The sequence below is a fragment of the Cinclus cinclus genome, chromosome 1 (genome assembly GCF_963662255.1).
Source record: "Cinclus cinclus chromosome 1, bCinCin1.1, whole genome shotgun sequence".
Taxonomy (NCBI): Eukaryota; Metazoa; Chordata; class Aves; order Passeriformes; family Cinclidae; genus Cinclus; species Cinclus cinclus.
This window is the reverse complement of record NC_085046.1, coordinates 51,473,377-51,497,234: the sequence shown is the minus strand read 5'-3', so window position 1 is coordinate 51,497,234 and position 23,858 is coordinate 51,473,377. Positions and strand designations below refer to the sequence as shown.

The window sequence follows — 23,858 nt, the reverse complement described above, 5'->3', positions numbered from 1 at the left end:
TCTGACTGAGTTTTCCAGCTGCTGTTCAGCAAAAATGCAAATACAGGTTTAGAGGCCTAACTGAGCTCTGTGTTCATCAGTCATTTAATGTACACCAAATGGTCTTTGTGCTTCAACATCATTTTATGCAATACTTAGCAAGACCCTCGTTTCTTTGCTGACTTGCAGTAAGCCAGTGGGATGCCACGCTGCCACCATTAGAACATCTGTTTCATTGGAAAAGTATTTCAGCAGGCCATGCCTTGTAATGAATGGTATGACCCTGGAAGGCTGACAGCAGCACTCCTGCAGGGAAACAGCTTGCCAAAGGTCAAAGCCACCCAACACTTTGGGATCAGCAACATCATTTCTGTCCACTCCACCCCTACCCAGAATCTTCGAGCTGCAATGGATAAGAGAAAAAATACATCACTGATAATATATCTTCTGCCAGTAAAGGACAAGAGAAGGGAGGAAAAGAGAGGAAAGCAGAGGAGAATGGGAATCCAGTGTGAAGCTATTTACTCTGCCACTGAAAACAAAGCTATTCCCAGAAGCGCCACTTAGTTTACCTCAGTCAGAACTGAGGGTAGAAAAATGTGTGATATAAATTATTTCAGTTATGAAACAGGTTAGAGAGTGCTTATACAAGTAGCCTCACTAGCACAGATATCTGTCCATTTTAATTTACAACCTTTCCAGAACAGTTCCTGACCCTCTTTTATTTCTTTTTTTTTTTTAAGAAGTTACTAGTTTTCTTTCATCTTTTAGACTACAAATTCTCCTAAAACACAAACCACAACTGCTTTTGTAAACTTTTTGTTTCATTCACAATGCAACATCAATAAAAACCCAGTGAAGTAAAACAGTGCAAACATTTCAATTTTACTAAAAATGTAAACAGCCTCAAAAAGATTTGGGATCCTGTGGATCTACCTGTGACATTAGTAGTCAGTGGATGTTCTGTTGCTACAGTTAGGGAAAGGTCTTGCTCCTGTTGTTATTGCTATTGCCTTTTGAAGTGAAATGACAGTGGCAGTCTTTCGAATGGCAGCATTTTACAGCAATTTAACTTTCTGCCTAAAGAAGGCAAATTGGCATGAAAATTATCTGGAATGCACAATCCCATACACACAGAGTTTATTTTATACATATATATATATATATATATATATATATATATATATATATATACACACACACACACAGAGATAGTTATAGACAGATATACATATATACACACATACATACACACACATATCTGTTGTGATTTTCAGTAAAGGCATGACATACATCGTATCAAAGGCTGTAGGGATAAAGAAAAAATTACTTGGCAGGATTATTTTCTAAATTAATTACCATCCAACCTCTTCTTTGATGAGCAGTGCAGCTGATTTCTACCTTCATTCTTATTTACCTTCCATGAAAGCACCACTGAGGACCTAATGAAGAATGCTGGGTAATTCTGGTATTATTGGATTTTTTGTTATTTATTTATTAGACATATCAGCAAGCAGCCAGGTGAGTCAAATCAGATAAAGCATTATCTGATTTCTGTGCTGTAAATCAGATTTTACTAGAGAAAAAATCTCTATCCTTTTGGGATTGGAAAGAATATGTTTATAATATGTTCTGAGTATGTGCTACACAATAGCAAGTATGGATAAAAATATTTTCTCTAATCGATTTTCCACTTTCTTGTCCAAGTTCTTTCACCCATAAGATGAGAACTAAAATAACTGAAAATTCTGTTTGTGACAAGTGCTAGCAAATAATGAAGATAAGCATGCATAAAAGCATGCATATGTGCCACATTCTCAAACAGACATACAAAAAATACTGAATTCTGTAATATTAGAAGTTATTCTACTACCAGAATAACTTATGGATTTCAAGTTTATCTAATTAAGCCACTGAAATAAGACCTTTGGTACCTTACTTCAATATAACTTCTGAACTAGGTATTTATCCTTATATTTTTCTATTCAGAACCCATGAAGTATCATGAGAGCACCTTTACACTGGACACAGATAACGTTTGACTACCTCTTGAAGGTTTTACAAATTTTAATTGGCAGAGTAATCTAGATATGTTCAGGCAGAAATTGGTGTTAAACATCAAAAACCTTGATGCAAAGCCAGCTCTTTCTTGTTCTGCAGTGTCATTTGAATTTTGATTTGCTGGAAATTACTGTTTGTAAAAATGAGGGCTCCCCTACCACCTAATGCATCACTGTTTGAACTAAAATTCTGAAATTAGTTTACTGCCCAGATACCTAAATATTCTGAAGGCTCAAAAATTACTTTTTAAAACCCAACTTGTTAGGTCACATCCCATTAATTCCATAACAAACTGGAGGAATAGGCCTTTCATGTCATGTTCAGCTTAAAAAATCAATTTATTTTATGTTTTACACATGAAAATGAATTGATAACCACAAAAAATTATCCACTGAGGTTTATAATATATTTACAGTGAGGTTTACAAAAGTGTGTGCTCAGATTGCTGTTAATGAATGAACAGGTAAAGCTCAGCCATTGCCAGCCATCAGCATGGCTCACATCCATATCACACTTCAGTATCTATTCTTATTCTATTTCTTCTCAGTTGATCCTTTGCTTCTCCATCCCAATTTACAGAAGGATTAATATTTTTTGAAGTAAGTGCAGAACTACACACAGCATAAAAGTGCATTAACACAATGGAAGCTAGTATCAAACTTTAACTATCATAATGTAGGTCCTATTTATTTGGGAAAAAAATCTAACCAAGTCACAACTAACCACATGCTGTATTGGAGATATTGGTGTCCGTTTTGGGGAATGGAACTGCACTTTAATTTTTTAATTAGTGTCTAAACAATAACCTTATTCAAAGGCTATTCTCCATTTGGTTGAGTGAAAAGGTTAGCTTTAGTCACTTGGGCAAGAGAGTAGTTTCAGCCTGTGATGACCTTGATGTCTCAGATAGATTGAGCCTCTTCAAGGAAGACCAGATAATTTTTTTGTTTTACAGATATATCTGTGATTTATATGGAGGAATAAATGAAAGAACTACAACCTGGGAGAAACATGAGTATTGAGATTAAAAACAGCCTGTAACGAGATGCAATATACACATCACTAAGGAAAACACTGTAAAGATCTGTCCTCTTTCCTCCTGGAAAATAACAGCAAAAAGGGTGGGGAGATGCACAGATGATGGTGTCCTGTTAAGATGAAACAAGCAGGAAATAGTCACATAAATGACTTTTTTGTCCCCCAGAAAAAGAAAAAAAGATGAAATTAAGCATATTAAAAATCTGCATAGGTCCATATCTAGTTAAGACCAACGTTTAAAAAACTGATATCTTAACCCAACCTTAGGGAAAAAAAAATAAAAATATTTGCTGCCATTTCATCTCCCTCCTGCATCCAGCTGGCACTGCTCACTTGCAATCCCTTTCCCTTTAGCTTTAGTACATCCAGCAATCATAATTAAGTAGTAACAAAGAAACAGAGCAGACAGACCATCTTTAAAATTACCAACTTTCTAATGAGCACCTTCTAAATCTGATGAAATATATGGAATTAAACCGAAAAAATGGTGTATCTGAAAAGTGGCTTCTTCAACTAATAAAAATCAGAAGAAAGGCCTGCAACCTAATTACATCTACCACATTTTGATCCACACAGTAGCCTTTTGAAATACAACACAGGATTCAGAGATGCTTCCTTCATTAAAATGAGATGGGTTTGAGCTTCTTGCACCTCATTCTGAAGGACAGAACATTTTCTGAGAAATTAGTACCCCAGTGCAATGGGTCACAGAAATTGCTGGACAACAGGAGGTGGGCAGATGAAAATTCAGTATCTTATATGTCAACTGTATTTATACATATAAATGAAAATATCTGACTCTTTCAAATTAAGGGAATGTCTCTTACGCAATACATTCAGCTCCTCCAATCCAGTTTAAAAGGACAGAAACATTGCTAGCTAGACAGCTCTTCATCTGGGCAATAGTCCCACAATCCAAAACTAATGCCATATTTATATCTCTTATTAATGAACTACTAATGCCTACCACCACCATAACTGCACACACTCAAGCTCTAAGTGGAACCAGCAGAAGTTCTGCTGGCTGGCACAGTGGGTTATCACATTAATTCTTAGCCAGTGAAGGAACTACGCTGCAAACTATGAGAACAGCATACCCCTTCTGCATGGAATGGCTCTAAAGTCTGGACATGTCGATCAGACTGAGACTAGACCCTCTCAATTACTTCTTTGCTCCCACTTAAGTTTTAATGAATCTTCACTGAAAATTATTGGGGTGTAAATACATCCCAAATGACTCAGTGTGGGAGGAAGAGGCAGAAGGATGAAGGTTATTTTGATTTTTGTTTTTTTGGGGGTCATAAGACCGCCTTTCTCTACAGATAAATGTCCTGGGTTCCAGATCAAATGGACTCTTTTCCACTTTAAAGTAAGAAAAAGGATCTATTCATTCAGGGTCGGGAAACAGAAAATACACATGAGGCAGTTCAGGTGAAGTGAGGTAGCTTTAATAATCTGTATCATGTTATTATTTGTCTGTTTTATTTGTCTATTGTAACTTTATGGCTTATAAGCAGGAGTTTAGACACTCGTGGCTTCTTTTCCCTGGAGGGCAGTGTATCAAGATGGCAATGTATCATGACCTCAACAAATGTTCTGTTCGAAGAGCACAATGACTCCCAAATGGAAAATGTGTTTCTGCCTGTGATATCTCAGGTTTAAACATATTTCTCTTGCTTTTTTTGTAAAAGCCCTTCATTTCAAGGAAAGCAACGGCCCTGCAGGGATTCAATGCCATACTTCACCTCCAAACTTGTAAGGCCCTTCACCACTGGTGAAGCTGCTCTAAATGTAGGGTCAGGACCACACCAAACCCACTGTTCCAGAGACATCTCACTTACTGAGGTTCCACTTAAGGCCTGTCGTGGTCACACTCTCGCAGGGGTTCCCGATGGGAATGAGGCCACACCAGGAGCCCTCCATTCCCGTGTCCACATGCAGCTTGTGCTTGCCCTGCAAGACAGAAGTGTTTCTGGAGTCAGTGCTCGCCAGGTGCCCAAACAACATTTGATCACAGACCTTGCAAACAAGAAAGGAGGTACTTGGAGACAGGTCCAGAATGTCCCCAAGGGCCCAGGAATATTTGGCTGCAGCAGGAAGTCAGGCCGTTGATATCTTCAGAGGGAGGAGTGGTGTGTACTTAGGTTCCAGACCTTAAGGCTTTCAAAAGTTTGTTTCTAGACTTTTCTACCAGGAATCTAGTTTTGCTCATTCTTCTCTGGCATTATTTGAATAGGCACTTCTGTCAAAGCTAGGTCCTTTATTCCTGTGAAATGAAGGCATCCTGATACATTCACTCATTTTTTTGCTCATCTAAACATCTGTGTTTCACTTCCTAAGCAGTGCTAGTCAGAGCACCACAGAAGTGCCTCAATTATTTTGACAACATCTGTGAAATTTCATGTACTTCTCCAGGCATGTACTCTTCCCAGAAAGAGGAAGACATGCAGAAACTTAAGTAGGTACTAGAGAAATTAACCCAAATATTTAGAGTAACCTGCTTACACCAAGTAATGAAAAAACCTGAAATTAAAACTTTTTTACATCCAATATAAATTTATTTAGTAACTAAAACGTTCACGGGATGCAACAGCTATTAACGATGACGTATTTGTGACAAATCTCTTAATTAGCACTTACAGATCCTGTGTGAACATCCTGTGATCAGTTACAAGGAAGAGTACATAGTGGAAATCTTTAATAAAATGAAAAGTGCTGAGTGTTACAGTTCTGTGTTCTAAGAAGCAAAGAGGGTGTTTATGGAAACTAGCTAAAAGAAAGCAGCAAATGAAACAACACATATAGAAAATAGTGACAAAAACAGTGGATAAATCATCCTCTGGTCTCTTCTACACAGATATTATTCCTTCAAATAAGCCTGGGCTTCATGTGGGAGAAACTTCAGATTCTTTGAAATAGAGGATTTTTTTCCATTTTATTTTATTCTCCTGTGCATGCAGGCAAGCAAAACTCTTGAGCACATCTTTTAGACACAAATTCTTCATCACTATAAATAAAATCAGATATGCCTATTTATATACCAAAATAAAAGGACTCTGAAGCCCTATGACTATTCAGTGAACACTTCATTAAGCAAGAAACCAAGGTTTTGTACCAAAAGAAATGAAGAACGTTTGAACCATAAAATTCAAGCAAATGTCCCAAGCAGCAGTCTCACAAATTCTCCTTAAGAGAATGCATTGAAGCTTTTTTCTCCTGCCCTGCCCTGTCCTGTCCCATGCTCATTTCACATGCTCCTGCAAATACAAAGTCACTAGTTAGAAAGTCAAAACTGTAGGAGAAATATGTTATCGCTGAGACATTGATGTCTGAGGCATTCAACAACTTCTCCTGCTAATGCCAAATGCATTATGAAGAAACAACTTCAATATATGTCATGCTCTCAGTTAACAAATGAACCTTAGAAAAGCTGTCAATTAGGGAATATCAGATTGCATAGTTTAAGCCTATTTGACTGTTCATAGAGAAACAAGAAAACCAATCCAATATTATTTGTCTTCTCAGGGTGTCCAGCTTCACGTGGTGATGAGCCATGTATATGTACAGCGGTTCTGAATGCTTGCCTGCCAAATTCAGAGGTGCAACAAATTCAGGCTTGATAAGCTTTTAACTATGCAATATGCCATGCCACTTCTCTCTCACAGCATGGAGGGAGGAAGAAAAGAAGAGAGCTACAAGTACAAGCTCTCTTGTTATGCGATTACAGATGTTGTCGATAATGAAGCACATGATGAATGAGACATGAAGGGGTGGGACTGTCTGATCCCAATGAATGTACATATTGCTGCTCAGAGCTTCTGGAGGAGAGGAGCAAACTCACCATATTAATCAATTAGTAAAGGAATATGAAAAGCAGATGAGAAAGTAGCTGGCCCCACAGAGAACCTGATTAAGCTCCATATTCTCAAAGTCTGCATCTAACTACTGTCAGGTTTGCATTTCCTATTTTACGACATCCTGGCCCAGCTTGCAGATAGGGAATCAATTCAGTATAAATTTATGCAGAAAGCTGTCCTCCTGTGCTCATGAAATAAATCTTTAAAACAAGAGATACCAATATCAGAGGCTCTCCAATATCTAGGATTTTATCAGGAGTCTTCTAATGTCTGGTACTTTCCAAAAATCCCAGTTCACGTTTGAGTGATTATGTGAGCACAATGATTTTCTTCCCTAAAAGGACATTTCCTACCACTCAGTTTTTAAGAGAAATTCCAAACAGGGGGCACCCAAAGGGCTAAACCCAAGGTAGCAGGTGAATGGGAATATCGAAATGCAAATAATTAAAAAAAAAAAAAATCAAGAAAAACCCTCTTAACTGTCAGACCAAACTTATGGTTTAGGGATTGGTTCAATAATATAACAAAAGTCAGTTTCTAAGGCTTTTCTTTAAATAAATCAATATGGGATCTTAATATTACTGAGGATAGCAAAAGCAGAAAAGGGAAATGAATGTTGGGAAAAAACAAAAAAACAAATTACAAATAACCCACTCATTTTTGCCAAAAAAGGTAAATTAGCCAATGCATTTGTACAGTAAAACTCTAAATTCAAAGCACTGAACCTGCCGTGAAAGACATTCAGTTCCCAAGCTTATCTCTATTTTTTTGAGTACAGATCTCTCAACCAAGCAAGATGGAACTGATATTTGCAGGAGAAAGGGAGGATCAGAGCTTGTAATTTGCAAATACAAGTAATAATTTGTTCTATTTAAGTCTGTGTGATTAAAGGAATAATTATATACTGTCACTTAATATATCAAACTGTTTTCAGTTTCTGCAGAACTCAAATTTCTAAACTAGATTTAAAAAGGAAACTAAACTTTAACTAAATAAATCCCTCCTTATATTTTTTTTGCTTCTGTAGGAGGTAACTGAAATATTTTCACATTTAAGTTAAGAATCAAATATTACCATGTTTGAATGTTCCTGGTGATAAAAGAATGGCAAATAATACAACTGCATTGATTTTTATCTTATTAAGTCAGTTTTGAAAAACATTGATCAATCTTCAGCATCGATTTTTTTCCCCTTCATTTTGTTTTGATGCTAGAAAATAAGATCAATTTTTGAGTTCAGCAATAAGAAGAAAATGTCAGAAGATATTTTTAAGAATGCTTTATCCACATAGGTTAAACTTTTCCTTTTGATACTAATGCCTTGTGGTATAAGAAAGCATTTAAGAAGTAGTGGTTAAATATACACCCACGCTGATACACCTTTTGCTGAGGAAAGACCTAAAGACATAGTTGTTATTTGCCACATCTAACTGAAATGAATCAGTCTGATTGCCCAGAATTCACACACCTAATCCCCTTCAAGGTTGAGAGATGCTAAAATCCTTAGTCAAAAATCTGCAAGCTGAAAGCACACGAACAGCATCAAGACAAAAGTGGTAGCTTCTCCATGGGCAAGGATACACCAATACAGAGAAAATTACTTCTCCAAGTGCTTTTTAGACCATCTTGAATAGATGTGCTGCAATAAATGTACACTCTAAAATAGATATCAGGGAACAAAATGCTATGAAAGAGAGATAGAATGGGGACTAATCTTCAGTAATGCAATCTGAAGGGATCTGAAGGAGGGAAACCTGGAACTTGTCAGGTTGAAACTGAACACCGAGGAGAGACATAAAGTCAGTTAACAAGAAGCTGCGGAAGGATAAGGCACTAAAATTAAGCTTTGCAAAACAAATTAGGAAAGATATAGTAAACAGATCTTGGAAAATGCTGAATAACTAGGACATCTGAAAGATAACAGGGAAGGAAAAGGAATGAGTCACCAGATTGAAGGACAAAGCAAACCTACTCTGATTTAAAGAAATCAACAGAATAATTTCATTACTAGAAATAAGTTATTTTCTAAAAGGTGTACTTTCACCCATGCTTGCTGTGAGATCTGAGACTACAGAGAAACAGGATTTCCTGAGGTCTGGCCAACTGCTCTATGATACCTCCTCTGCTGTCCAAATCTTGTTTTCCATGATCTTCTGATAAAACCTCTTTTTTATACCAGCTTTATTTCTATAATTATTCCATAGATGGCAGCACACACTTGAAAGCAACAACAGCAGCAAAAAATTACAGATGTCATAGTGTTACCCAGGGAAAAGGCAAAAACCACAATCTGTTTTAGTACATAAACATCTGGGTACAGAAAATGGTATATAGAAACATACCTAGGGCATGGGTGGAAATCAACACAATCACCAAAGACAGAGGGAGAGGGGAGGAAGAGAAAAGGAACAAGGATGAAACAAAGCAGAAAACATTTATGTTTAAAATGTTTAAAATCAATAAAGTTTACAACTTTACTCGCAATAAAGTTCCAGAAATATTTCTACTAATAATTAGTTGCATAGGAGCTTGACTTAACAATAATAAAAGTTTTCAGGCTGAGATTTTGAGCAAGATAAATACAGACAATTTTTCTAAAAGGATGTACTTAAGAAGAGCCATTTTGCTATAACCGGAAAATATCAATTGTCTTTTCACACAAATACACACAGTGTCGAGTTACTATTATGTGAACACTATTCACAGAACATTTTCTGAGCCAACCAGCTTGTTTGCTGTTGAAAAGTATCCCCAGCTCCAGCAAAAACTCGTACATCTAAAAGCTCTCATACGTCATATCAATGACTGCTTATGCACATAGAGAAAAGCCAGCACATTTATTACCCTTCAAAATATTGAAAACTGTAGGACCCAATCCTGCCATTCCCTACTATCAAAGTTTGTATTGTTCATTTGCTGAAATGGATAGACTTCAGTGTATCAGTTATTTGCAAGACGGTGTCCTACCCAGGCTACCCTTCAAGAGGAGCACTTCATAAGAAAGTGACTTTACAGTGAATAAAATCCCAGGCAGGAAAGACAGAATATATTATAATCATTATTAGACCAAATTAATGAACACATCTGTTTCAAACCAATTTATGATAAGGGTACAGAAGGAAATCCCTGTGGAAATGAGTGCCAGTAAACCGAAAAGAGTTACTATACCCTGAGGTTATACATTTAAATGGTTGCTACTGTATATCTAATACAGCAAAATTACCCACAGAGAGCAAATGATTCCAGAATTTCATGTATTCACACATGATCATCTACAGTCCTAACAAAATCCAGCCTGAGAGAACACTTCTCTTGTCTCTGAGCACAGGGAGCAAATCCCTTGTTTGCCCACCAGTTGTTACAGCATGAGCCTGTGAAACAATTCTCTATCTTCTGCAGTCCAGTCCATATGGGTGGCAAAACCCCAGCAATCAAAGGTGCACAAAAAACGTGAAATTATACTTCCCTCAGAATACTGCAAGCAGTCAAAAGTACCAGCAGCATGTATGCTAACATGCATGCAAATAAAAGGATGAGAACATTTTTTCAACCTAAAAAGATGCCTGGGAATATGAAAACTACTTTAAAAGGGAGTTACATTAGTTTAATTCCTTTTCATAGACATATCTCAAAGATTGACAAATGCCATAAATACTAATTCTTGTTCTACTCTGAACACCACCAAAAATAGAAACTCATTCTGTTTAAACTTCCCACTTGCAAATGAGATTCCACAACATTTTCTCCAGTTTTCCACAAATCAGTGCAAAATACATCACAAATACAGAGTGAAACTAAAATAATCAAGAAGTCCCTGGTTCTTTTCTAAATTCAAACAAACCTTAGATGGGCCCAGTGTGACATTTTGTCCTTGAGCTTGTGGATTTGATGCCCTTTCCTCAGCAGGCTCATCATTATAGGTTTAATTAGCATTTTTAGTGATGCCCTAAAAAAAATCAGGACCATTTCTTTATATCCATTTATGAGACTACAGAGTATAATAGATTTCAGATGAGAGTGAAAAGTAGACAAGCTGCTGAAGATTTCATATTGCCTGTATAATTATTATGCAGTGTTGCAGTTAAATTGTCAGCCTAGAGTGGCCTTTACTAAGGGCACTAATGCTCTGCAATTCTTAAGTGGTAAAAATACAGCATAATCCTTCTCATTAGGAATCACTTCATAATAAATTTAGTGTCACTTCCCTTCCTTTTTTGTGTATTTCTACAGGGAAGAGTCTATAAGATCCCTTCTATTTAAAGTATATTACCTTATTTTTCTGGGTATTAGAGAAGTGTGGGAATTATTTAAAAGACAGGGTAATGTTCACCTAACTTGTGACAAGAAACAATTTCTTCTTCTTAGCACTGAATTACTGAGTGTTACTGGAAGGCATCTTTATGTTATTCAAGAATTCACAAAATTCAAAGCTGTTTATCTGTTCCCAGGAGTCGTCCCAGACAAACTGACAAATCTCTGTAGCTCTCCTACTTCAAACTCTCACTTGAAAGTTTTCTATACTACAAAAATAAGAAGAATGATCAACAGGCTGCTGGACAACACCTCCTATTAGTTTCTTTTTCAACCTTTTACTTCTTAGTCCTTATGATGCCATCTTTTTTAATGTTTTATACAATGGCAGCAAATCGTGAGCCCATAGATCCTCTCATATCACCATCCTTTTAGTAGAACTGGCTTCATATTTGGAGGTTTCATGTTAGGATTAGGGGCTTCATAAAAACCTAGCCTCTGTAATTTCTTCCATGCAAACAAACTGATGAACAGAACTCCTTTCATTGAGTGGGGAATCTCACAAATGCTCTTTTCTCCATTTCTGACTGAAACTTTCATATACCTCAAGGCAAGAAAGAAAGAGGCTGAAAGTAGCAAAGAATGAACTTAGGAGACAATTTTGCATTTATTCTTGATCTCTGCTGTGGAAGAAATAATTTGCTGTTATTATCAAGACATTAATTTACCAGGGATACGAAACCTTATCTACTTTCAGTAGACAGGAAAATGGCTTCTGCTTTATAACAGCAGGCTTTGAAGACATGTTATGCCCCAGATCTGTTGCTAGCAGTGATTGACTGCTCCCTTCTACAGTGACTGACTTTTTTCTACATCTGCAAAATTCAAAGTTGCATTACTCAGTTTAAGAAGAACAAATATAATTACAGAAAATTCAAGCCAGCCATTCAAACATGTTTTTTTACTCCTCTGCCCTTCCCCCCCCGCCCCCATTTTTTTCTTTACTCTTGCACGCTCAGTAGTCAGTTGGATATTACAGCACTCACAAAAATCCATTATTTTGCTGAAGGACATGGTGGGGGAATGGAATAGTTTATTGCTCAGAACTTCACTTTCCTCCATTATGAGACACACTTGGATAGGGGTGGGAAGTTTATTTGCAACATCCACTTTGTAATGGATATAGCTCCAGATCCCTTGCATTTCAGTACAGATTTATCCATGTCACCACTGTCATCAGTGACAGATTTGGCACTCAGAATACAGAGAAATATTCACAAGCACAGAAAATCATTCAAAATAGGCCAACCTGAGTCCTCAATATTTGACAGTGATTTCTTACCATAAACAAACACAGTCAGCCTGGCATCTTCTCTCACAGGAATTTGCATGCTGAATGCATGTTTCCAGCAACACATATGTCATCCCAGTTACAGTTCTGAGGGAGCATCCCAAAAGAATCAAAGCTTTATTTAAAATACCAAAAAGGAAGAAATTACATTGTATAGGAGGCAATGAAAATACTCACATGGCATATACCTTTTGCTTTCCTTAGACTTACATGGAGGACCTCTTATATTCCCCAAATGACTATTTAAAATTAGCAAGATATTGATAGCATACTCAGCCTTTGCATGAAATGGTTAAGTAATAAACTTTTCGTTCAGTGATAGAAAAAGACCAACAAAGTTGCTAACCTGGAATCTAAGAGAGCAAACTTCAGCTACTGGAGGAGAATGTCCCCTGCCAATCTGCTTCAAAGGGCTCAGGGGGTCAAAAGTGCTGGTCATTTGTGGACACTGACACATTAAGGCAATCTATTGTATCAGTTGAATGTTTGTAAGTCTATGGAGCCTGATGAGATTAATTCTGGAGTACTAAAAAAGCAAGCAAATATTATGGAAGGACCTTTCTGAGTCACCTACCAAAGATCTTGGAAGTCAAGAAACCAGCCAACATTCTTCTGATTTACAAGCAGGGCTTGAAGGAAGCCCCAGTGATCTAGACTAACCTCAGTACCTGCAAGAATTATAGAGAAGATCCTACTGGGTGCTATTGTTTAAAAGACAATCCAGTCATCAGGCCCAGTCAACATGAGTTAACAAAGGGAAAGTCTTGTCCAATTTGATAGCCTTCTGTGACAAGGTTACCTGCCTGCTGGATGAAGGAAAGATGGTGGATGTGGTTCTGCTGGATTTTAGTATAGTTTTTGGTACTGTCCCTCTGACCATCCTTCTGGACAAGCTGTCCAGCTGACATGAGCAGCTAGGTGGTGCACTGGGTGAAGAACTGGCTGAAGGGCCAGGCTTAAAGGATTGCCATGCATGGGGATACATCTGGCTGGTATCCAGGGATCAGTGGTGTTCCTCAGGGCATAATTCTAGGGCCCATTCAGTTCAACATTTGTATCAATGACCAGGATACAGGAGCTGAATGCATTGTTAGTAAATCTGCAGATGAAACTGGGAGCTGGACAAGAGGCCTCGCAGGGGGATCCGATTGGAAGATTGAGCAATCATCAATGGCATGAAACTGAGCATGTCCAAATGCCAGATTCTGCACCTGGGGTGGAGTAATGCCAGACATGAGACTAAACTGGGAGAGGAGTGGCTGGCTGGGGAGCAGCCCTGCAGGAAGGGATCTGTGGCTGCTGGTTGACAGGAGGCATGACAGGAGTCAGCAGTGTGTGTGCCCTGTCATCCAGGAGGGCAAACCTCATCTGGAACGCATCAAACACAGCACCACCAGCCAGTCAAAAGAAGTCCCTCTCTCTCTCTCTCTCTCTCTCCAACTCCCCCTCCCCAGAATAAAAGTGTGATGGACACAATCCAGAGAGTAAGAGCCTTTTCTGAGTTTTTGCTTTTGGTGTGTGTGTCCCTACTCTTTTCTGGCCCAGGCTGGCCTTATTAGAGCCAGGAGAGATTAGGGATTTTCCTCACTGCCTATTTAGACCCTTTGACTTATACACATTGAATTTTCTGTATATAAAAGTTTTTAGTCTCTTTCACAAAACACAAAGGATACATCTTCTGAAAAAGGAACTGAACCCTCCCATAAAACAGAAACTTGCTACGTCAAGACTGCTTGTAGGCTTTATTAATGAGATAGAAGAATAAAATACCTCAAAAAAGTATCAAAAAGAAACAAAAACAAGAAAGAAAACATATAGCCAAACACTTAAAAAATCTAGAAGCTAAACCATAAATTTCAAGCTATTTAAAGTAGTAATAAACTTGATACATAATCAAGGATTGCTTAAGGAATTAGGAGCATTACTCTTGCTGGATTTCTGGCTTTCCTAAACATCTCTAGCGACATGGAAAGCATGTGATTTCATGGCTACTCCTGCTCCATGAAATGAGATGCTATTGGGTTAGTACTAAGAGAGAATTGCAATCAAGATATCAAAGATTTCAGAATAAAAACACTATTGCTTGTCTGTATTGGTTTAGTATGGCCTATTTTTGGCAGGGGGGGAGGCTACAGGGGTGGCTTCTGTGAGAAGCTGCTCGAAGACCATGGTGGTATTTGATGAGTGATCTGTCTGGGTCTTTATCTCAAGAAATGAAACCTTCATTATATTTTTCTCTCCCCTGTCCATCTGCAGAGGGGAGTGGGAGAGAGGCTTTGCTGGGTACCTGGCATTCTGCCAGCATCAACCCATTACATTACCAGGCACAGAAATTGAGTTTTTCAGACCAGGAGAATTTCACACAGAATAGGTCAAATTAGAAAGGACCATAGTGGGTCATCTGGTCCAACCTCCCTGCTCAAGCAGGGTAATTCTAGAGCACATGGCAGAGGATTGCATCTAGACAGATCTTGAACACCTGTAGTGAGGGACATCCCATAAGATCTCTGGGCAATCTGTCCTAGTATTTGATCACCCACCCAGTAAAGAAGTTTGTCCTTGTATTCTGGTGGAACTTTCTGTGCATCAGTTTTTGATGGTTGTTATATTTCTCTAAGAAGTCTATGCAGCAGCGGGGAAAGATGTTGGAAAATTCTTTTCACTTTAGCACAATAATGTATAATCCCTATATTCATCATTAATGCTTAATTTTGTACCCTACTGTGCTTAGTACAAATACCAGAGATTAATGTGGCCTTGTGCTAACTCTCTACATCTGTGAATAATAAGTCCTGTGCCAGCCAATGCTTCCTTATTTACTTATATTAGTGATCAATATGCACTAACAGATACTTTAGTTTTTAGAAAAATAACTGTGTGTCACAACAAAGAATGATTAAGGAAATGCATTACAACCTGATCCCATATTTGAAATAGTCTTAAGGAGAAAAGATTCATCAGAAGATCCAGAACCATATTCAAAGAAGTCCATAGAAATAATTAGCACATATGCATGGATTGAGGAAATGTGATGAATACGTATTAGTTTCAGAAATCTGGTCTGTTGAGTTACTAGGCATGCATGCTTTGAGGAGAATTCCCCACACATCCAGCACTGCCAATAGTAATGTCTTCTAACCTAGTAAATTGGTTGAAGAGTTTCTTTCCTGGTTTTGGTGACACTGTTGCCTCTTGTCCTAGTGCTTGGCACCACCAAGAAGATCCTGGCTTCATGTTCTTCACATACTCCCTTCAGATACTTATAGACATTGATAGAGCACTGCTGGCTCATGGACAGCTTGCTGTCCACCAGGACCCACCAGGTCCTTCTCCACAGAGCTGCCTTCCAGCAGTTTGACCCCCAGCCTGTACTGGTGCAGGGGGTTATTCTTCCCCAGGTGCAGGACTCTGCAGTTGCCTTTGTTGAATTTTGGACAGTTCTTCTCTGCTCATCTCTGCAGCCTGTTAAGATCCTTCTGAAGGGCTGCACAGCCCACTGGGGTACTGACCACTTCTGCCAGCTTTGGAACATCACTGAACTTGCTGAGGAGGCATCTGCCCCCTCATGCCAGACACTGATGAAAAAATTAAACAGTTCTGTGCCAGTACTGAACCTTGGGGACACCACTAGTGACAGGCCTCCAAACAGACCCTATGTCACTGATGACAACTCTCTGGGATGTGCTGGTCAGTTCTCAATTGATCTCACTGTCCACTCATCCAATTCACACTTCTTGAGTTTGTCTATGAGGATGCTGTGAGAAACAGAGTCGAAAGCCTTGCTGTTGTCCAGGTAAAAAATATCCACTGCTCTCCCCTCATCCATCCAGGTTCTTGTCTCATCACAGAAGACCATCATTTTGGTCAAGCAGAATTCCCCTATAGGGAATCCATGGTGAGTGTTCTAAGCACTTTCTTGCATCCATGTGGATAGACGTGGTCTCCAAAATGAGATGCTCCATCACTGACTGGTCAGTTGTTCCCTAGGTCCTCCTTCTTGCCCTTTTTTCAAGACCAGGGTGACTTGTTCTTACTTCCAGTTCTCAGGCACCCCTTCTGCAACAAGACACTTTCCCATATAAAACAGAAATTAAAGCCCTTCAGTGGAGATACAAGACATGAACTGACATGTAACAGGCAACTGTCAACCACCACAGCACTACAGAACTGTTCAATGGATGTCTCTCCAAAAAGTTAATAGTTAACAATCCCTGTATGGAACTTCAGGAGGGCTGAATGTAGAGAATTAGCCACATGTGCTTTGGCTACAGGGCTACAGGATTAAATCATCTCAAGAGAAATAATCCATTTTTCTGGGGTGTTTTGGACTTTATTAGCAAGCAACCAAATGGAGACAAATGCAGAGTTTCAGACTTCGTTTAAGATTATACTGAGTAGTCAATACGGCCAAGGAATACTAAGCACATAAGATTTTTAAAATGCCCTCAAGACAAAGAGAGAAACATACGATATTTTAAAATGCATTTCACTTTGACTGATGGGGAAAATCATATGATTTTGTTAACAGACAACAAATCAAGGCACTCCAGATTTCTTTTGGAAGTGAATGGAAGACAGGCCCTCTCTAACCTGATATAACTCTAATGAAACACTCATCCACAAAATAAAACCTATACACTGAATCAATATAATAATTTTAAGTAGTAATAATACCCTTGGTTAATTACTTGAGGACCATTTGCTTAGATAATTATTGAATATCTAGATTAGATGAAATGCACAAGGAGATTTTATATGGATGCGTTGTGAAAGAATATTTAAATATAAATAACATTAATAAGTAAGGTAAATTTATTTGGCTTTTCTTTAGCACGGTTAATGCCAAAATAGTTAGCTACTATGTTCTCTCACTCACTTGGGGCTGCATACTTCTGTATATTCTACAATATGTTACTAATCTAAATGATTTTTTATATTTGAGCTTAATTTAGAAAACATATCTTGTAAAGTCCCTGAAACTGTGTCATTTCAACTAATTAATATGAGACATTAATGGAAATTAATTTATCAGTATTTTTAAAAATGAAGTTCATCAGAAGTCAAATCTGAGATTACATATAACAGGAAATGTTAATATCTGGACAATAAATTTGTATGTGCTTGTTTTAGCTTGTAGATACAATGAGTTTTGGAAAAGAATTATTTATGACTATGTTCAAATGTGAAGAACTTGTACACAACATAATGAATATTCTTGGCCTTCATCTCCACTTTACATCAAAAAACTGTAACTTGACTTTTTGGAATACAAGAAAGAAAAGAAAAACTGCTCTGCCTTCTATATTTGTACAGTCTGTTTTTCTCAATTTCACCTTCTTTTTCTTTCTTAGGATAGTTCAAGGACAGCAACTTATCAGCCTCAAGGACTAATAAATTCAATTTTAACATGAATGTTTCCCATTAACTTCATGAAAACATTATTTCTGATGAAGGTGAGTCATTGCTGTCTTATCAGTGGTGGTTGGTGAGAAAACCATTTTACCTGTTTGCTCTCAGCCACCAACCTATGATGCCCCAGAAGTCCTGAAAATGCCAAGAGGGCATCAAAAACCAGTGAATTTTAATTTTCTTCATTCAAATACTTCCACTGTCTGTTGCTAAGGACACTGTAAAAGCCCGTGAATATACATATCTGTTTAACTTCGTAATTCCTGTTTTTACATCTAGCCCTTAAGTGCCATGCTAAATTTTATCCAAAATCCACAATCTTCAATTTTATCTAAGTTATCTTTTGGTAACGAAACTGGAGGTACAGTTGTTTCCCCCATCTACTTTATGTCAGTCTAATGGGAAGCTTGCACTTAGATTTCATGCAGAAAAAAAATGAAAACAATGAAGAATTCAGGTGTCTGAAATGCCTCCCATTGCAAATACAAACACAGACAGCAGAAATTTCAGAATTGATTGTGTTAATTAAGACCAGAGAATTTAAAGCAGAGTTTTATTGGGGCATTGGAAGTTTTGGGGCAGCAGAACTTTTATCCAAGTGGAGTGAAACTGTTGTCAAACAAAAATGATAAAGGTTTTATGAATTTAAATAAGAGTGAGAAAGAAGGCTGACAGGTACTAAGAAGAACTCAGGTCAGACAAAACATCTGCCACAGACTTCAACAACATAAAAGTAACTTTGAGTCTACAGTGGAGGACAAGACAAAAAATCAGAGTTGAAATGAAGGAGGTGCAAGCTGAAATCATAAAAGTAATTTCCATAGAGAAAAAAACATCCGTCAGGATTCAAAAAAATCCATTATCATTATAATAAATTTAAATAAAAGTACACCTACATTTGATGCTATTTTGGCATGCATAAAATAAGAGAAAACTGAAAGGGGTTAAAGCTGTAAAATGGAAACATACATACTGGTAGGATTTTACTACTGACAATTCACTATATATTTACTGTAATATTTTTTATTTTTTTAATACTGTGGACTGTCTCCACACTGGGAAAAAGTGACACAGAAAATTCCTTCTGGCAGAAAAGTCCTTCTGGCTAAAATTAAACTGGAAGACTGCTTCAGAAGAGCACCTAAAGCACTTTACCCACTAATGGGCATTCACAAAAATCACAGACCCAGCCTAGGACGAGTCTGAAATAAAACCCTGAAAAGTGGGCAACGTGGACATCAGACACCACAAAGAGTCTCAGTACTAAGAGACTCCTTCTACTGGTCTGCACTGTTTTTTATCAAAGACACAGGGTTTGGAAAGGTCTAAAACAAAAGTGATAAAAGTGGGCAACACAATAGGTCTCCATAGTGACTGGCAAAGTGTTACATTCAGCAAGAGTTTGGAAAGCAAATTCTTGAAACAACTTGACGTCCTTGGCAACAATTTTTAAATGCTGTAAAGTCACATGATCCTTTCTATGAATACTGTCATTTTATCTTGGTATTTTTTTTTACAGAAAACAGGCATGCAACAAAACTTCAGGATAAATTCTTCTTGAGTAGTTCTTTATTATAATACAATGGAGAGATGAACAACTGCAAAGGTTTTATTTTTTAACTCTAGACAAAAAATATTGGCTCAGCAGGTGCCAGATAAAATTTGGTTCTGGCTGTCTGTCACTCTCTGGCAAGGAAGAGGGGCACTTTGGAGGAGCTGTTGGTTAAGGAGCCTGCTGAGGGTATTTCCAAATATAGGTCTGTCACCACTAGAGAAGATTTAGGTTAACTGTTTAACAATTAGAAACAGCAAACACTTTACCCTCCCCTGAAATTTAACTTTCTAAACATAAAATTTAAAATAAATGCTCCATTTTGTGACTTGATTACAAGTTAATAAACCAAATTCACACACGGTATTTCTGCTCCATTTGATCTGCTCACATCCTCTCCATATAAACAACTTTCTTCCCAAAAAACAAAGTGGAACTCAAAAATATACTGACACACAGTAAAACCTCCAGTAATACATCATTAGATCTGCAATCTCTCTGCTGCATAAGGTGATTCCTCTCAAATTTATTACTAAAGCTGTGCATGGCTACTAAGACACACTGCAAAAAGTAACCATTGTATTCTTACCTACAAGTGTATCTATAGATTTAGATAATATAATACTATTATTCTACATTCCAAGTTTAACTAAGGAAACAATAAATAATCAGATTAAAGAATAAATAAAGAGCTTGTTGTTTGCTAAACTTCTACCCTCTCCTTTTCTCCTGAATTATAACTATACATGTTTCTTCATTTCAAACATAGCATACATAGTACTGGCTAGTTCTAGAAGCAAACATATTTTTCTCTTAGGAAATGGTTATACCTATGTGCAGGGGAAGACAAAGTCAAATATGACACAATCAAAAAGCTCAAATCCAACCTTAAAGCTTTCCCCAAACTTTCAATCCTAAAATACAGTTTCGGTTTTCTGTTACTCCAAAATGTGACTCATGACAAAACCTGCTCTCAGACCATCACAGGAGAAATATCTGTAGAAGACATTTACATCTATTTTAGTTCCAGACTAAATTAATGAAACAGGAAAAAAGTGGGAAAACATCAGTGTTCCAGATTTCCACGCACCAAAATAAAATACACATTTCTGTCTTACTGCTTGTATACGGCCTCTTTGCTTATCTGCTGTGCGTATGAATATTCCTTTCATTTCCTTAAACAGCTGCTGAAACTGAAATAACACCTGTATTAGCGACTGTCTTGCAATTTCCAGAGATGGTAGACTGTCCTCATTTAGACAACAGTCATAAGAGACAACTCTGAGGGCCCATCAGCATTTGGGAATCCCAGCTATAAACCTAGTGGTGTTCTAAAGTGGTTAATTTTCCATACATCAGAATAACTAGCTGCTTCATTACATATGCCCTTCTTGCACTTGCTTCATTGCAGTTATCAATTAATGTAATCATTAGCTTTTTCTTCACAATATGTAAGTGGTAGACAGTTTTCATCAGAGCAGGTACTATTTTTGCAATTAATTTGAAAAAAAAATCTGGACTTTTTTTTACTTTTTAAATTTATTTTAATTTTTTTTAATCCTGGAAAACAAAGAAAGAGCAAGACCTAACAGAAACTTAAATTTGAGTTATTACCCCTGACCCAGAGCTACTGCAGATACATCCAAAAGAAATGTGGCAGTAGTTAAAGTTTCATGCTCAAAGCAGCAAGTTTGCTTTCGGGATATTGCATCTTATACTCCTAATGGGTGAAGCTAAAAATGCCACTACGTTTCCTGATGTCTGCAGCTAAGGTAGCTTTATATTTGCTCTAAGTTTGGAGAGTTTGTTTTAATACCAAACTCTTTGGGGCACAACTTTGATGCCTAATCTTTTCCTTTTCTGTGCTTGTGTATTTTTTGTCAATACATTTAAGTGTATAGGTAAGATTTAAATATTTTCAGATTCCATATATCTCATTGCACGTTCAATGAAATGTCTATGTAGCCAAAACTCATGTTTGTTTTTAGAATCAGAAGAATCAGAAAGAAGTTCAAGCACTGAAAGTAATGTCAGTCTACAAGTTTATATAATAAACCTCTGGACATCTACTACTGTGTTTTCTACTGGAAAGTTCATGTACATAAGCAACTTCCCTTTTGCAACTTCCCAAAACAGATAGGTTTTTAAAATAATTACCTTCTTTCTGTACATTCCAAGATCAGAGGGTAAATGCATCTAGTGGCATGCATCACTTTTCGCTCCACAGTGTATGCAGGTACAACGTACAGAACTGTGATCACAAGTGATGTTTACTACCATAACGCTCTATAATCCATTGAATTTTTTTTTTTTAATGGATTGCTCAGTTCTGAACATTCAACAGAACATTCTATAAATTGATTGTAGTTAAACCTGAGAAGGACAGTCTCTCTAAAACCAAAGGCCAACTTCTGTAGTACAGCTTTTCTGCACCATGCAGTCAGAGACTGCATTTTTGTCTATATTCCAAAAAGGACAACATAAATGGTACACTACCAAAATATGCTTTTTAAAAATTGCAAGTGTGGTTAATCTCCAATTTTAAATATTTAAAGATATCGGGAACGTCATTTGAGACTCTTATGAAGTCTAAAGCCCTTAAGCCTCTGTCTTGTGACAGAGATATATATCTATAATCCCACTCTCATTGCACATATTTTTAAATACTACTTCCCTGATGAAAAGAAAAAAAAAAAAAGCCCTTGCTTAGAAAGATAAATTCTAGTGTTTTCTAAGTTAAAGATAAGATGCTATACTGTGTAAAATGCAGAAATTATAGTTACATCTTGAACTGGTTCACTGTACACTGAAGCTTAATCTGAACACTGATGTGGGCTAAACAATAAGCACAGGTTATATATTCAGGATATGTAATGTGAAGCACAGGAGGATGATCAGGCCACCAGCTGATCATATCTACAGAGCTGAGAAATTAATAACTATTTGCTGTAGGCACCTATATATTTGGCAAGGGAGAAATAAGGGCAATTTCTTTTGCTTCCATCATAAAGGCTTCTGACTTTGTTTAAAAAAATTGGGTGACTGTAAGACTGAGAGGCTGGAGAGCAGCCAAAGGTAGAGTTCACCATAGGGATTTATTAAGATAAGCTTGACCAAAATATGAAAGTACTTTCTGCTTCATAGGTGTCTCAGTTTGAAAGACAGGTGTCTGCTAGGGAAGGCAGGAGCCTCCCTTGGAATGGGGAATGTAAAATCCCCTCTGTCCGAATTATTATAATTTTGAAATTAAGGGGCTCTCAGGCCAAAAGGTATGAGAATAGGAGTAACAGTTCTTTACCAGTATGTGTAATAAAGCAAATTAACAGCAAACAGAACAGGAGCTCGGTGACCCTGCCTGGCTGTCGGGCACTTTCCCCTTCGGTGCAGTTCCAGTCTCAGCCGGCAGGGGGCGCTGGTGGCTCCCGGCCAGGCAGGGCAGGTGCGATGATTCCCCCGCGCCTGCAGGGGGCGCTGTGGTGTGAGCTGGGGGAGCGCGCGGTAATGGCGGCTGTGTCCGAGATGGGAAGGGACGGAAAAGAGAGGATTTGCTTCACAAACCACCCTGAGGTACTCAATCCCAGTACCCCAGCACGAGTCTGAGAAGCACCAAGCTGGAACAGCAGGAATGAGCAGAAATCCCAGGGTTGTGGATGAGATGTAGCAGAAGCTCTGGAGCTGTGCTGGGACCTTGGGACATCTTGGCAGGCAGGGCCTGCAGGGCTACAGCACAATGCAAACTCAGAGCAGTGCCAAAAAGTAGTGGGGGCGGGATAGCAGTGGCCTGGCTCCCAGCAGGGCAGGGAGAGGCAAGCTGAAGATCCCCACAGCAGAAGAAAGCAGGACCAAGCTGGGCTCTGGCGGCAGCAGGGAATTCCTTTCCCCAAAACCACAGCTCCAACTGCCCTCCTCCCAAACCAAGAGAGAGCCCCACACTAGCAGCTGCCCCCATCCCTTTTACCTGCCCAATTCTCACAGTATCCCTGCCCTTCGAAGAGAAACCCCCAGATGAGAGAAGTGCAGCTAGATACCTGCGCTTGGCTACTTCTTTGTTTTCTTAAGTTCCCAGTAGTTAGTGTTTCTTAGTTAGAAACTTATGGGAAAAATTCTATAGGTAAGAAGGAACAAAAGAAAAGAAACCTAACCCCCAACAACAGGTAAACAGAATATTCCTATCAAGGATTTCTTCTTCATTGCTGCCTTCATATCATCATGCAAAAATATTTCAAGACATTCCCAAAAATGCATAATCTTTTAACATTGCCATCTGCAGAGCCAGAACAAAATGAACAAATGTGTTCTCACTTTGTGAATGAAAGATTCTATGTTTCAGTGACTAGACTATGTAGCAAATGCCCATTAAC

At 38.0% G+C, this 23,858-nt stretch overlaps 1 protein-coding gene across 1 annotated transcript in view; it reads right to left on the bottom strand.

Moving 5' to 3' along the window:
• TPK1 (thiamin pyrophosphokinase 1) overlaps window positions 1-23,858 on the bottom strand; it is a 242,577-nt gene that overhangs the window by 57,106 nt on the left and 161,613 nt on the right. The window contains exon 7 of the mRNA XM_062506248.1: window positions 4,920-5,031. Coding sequence (XP_062362232.1) covers window positions 4,920-5,031 — 112 coding nt within the window. The remainder of the gene's footprint in view (window positions 1-4,919; window positions 5,032-23,858) is intronic.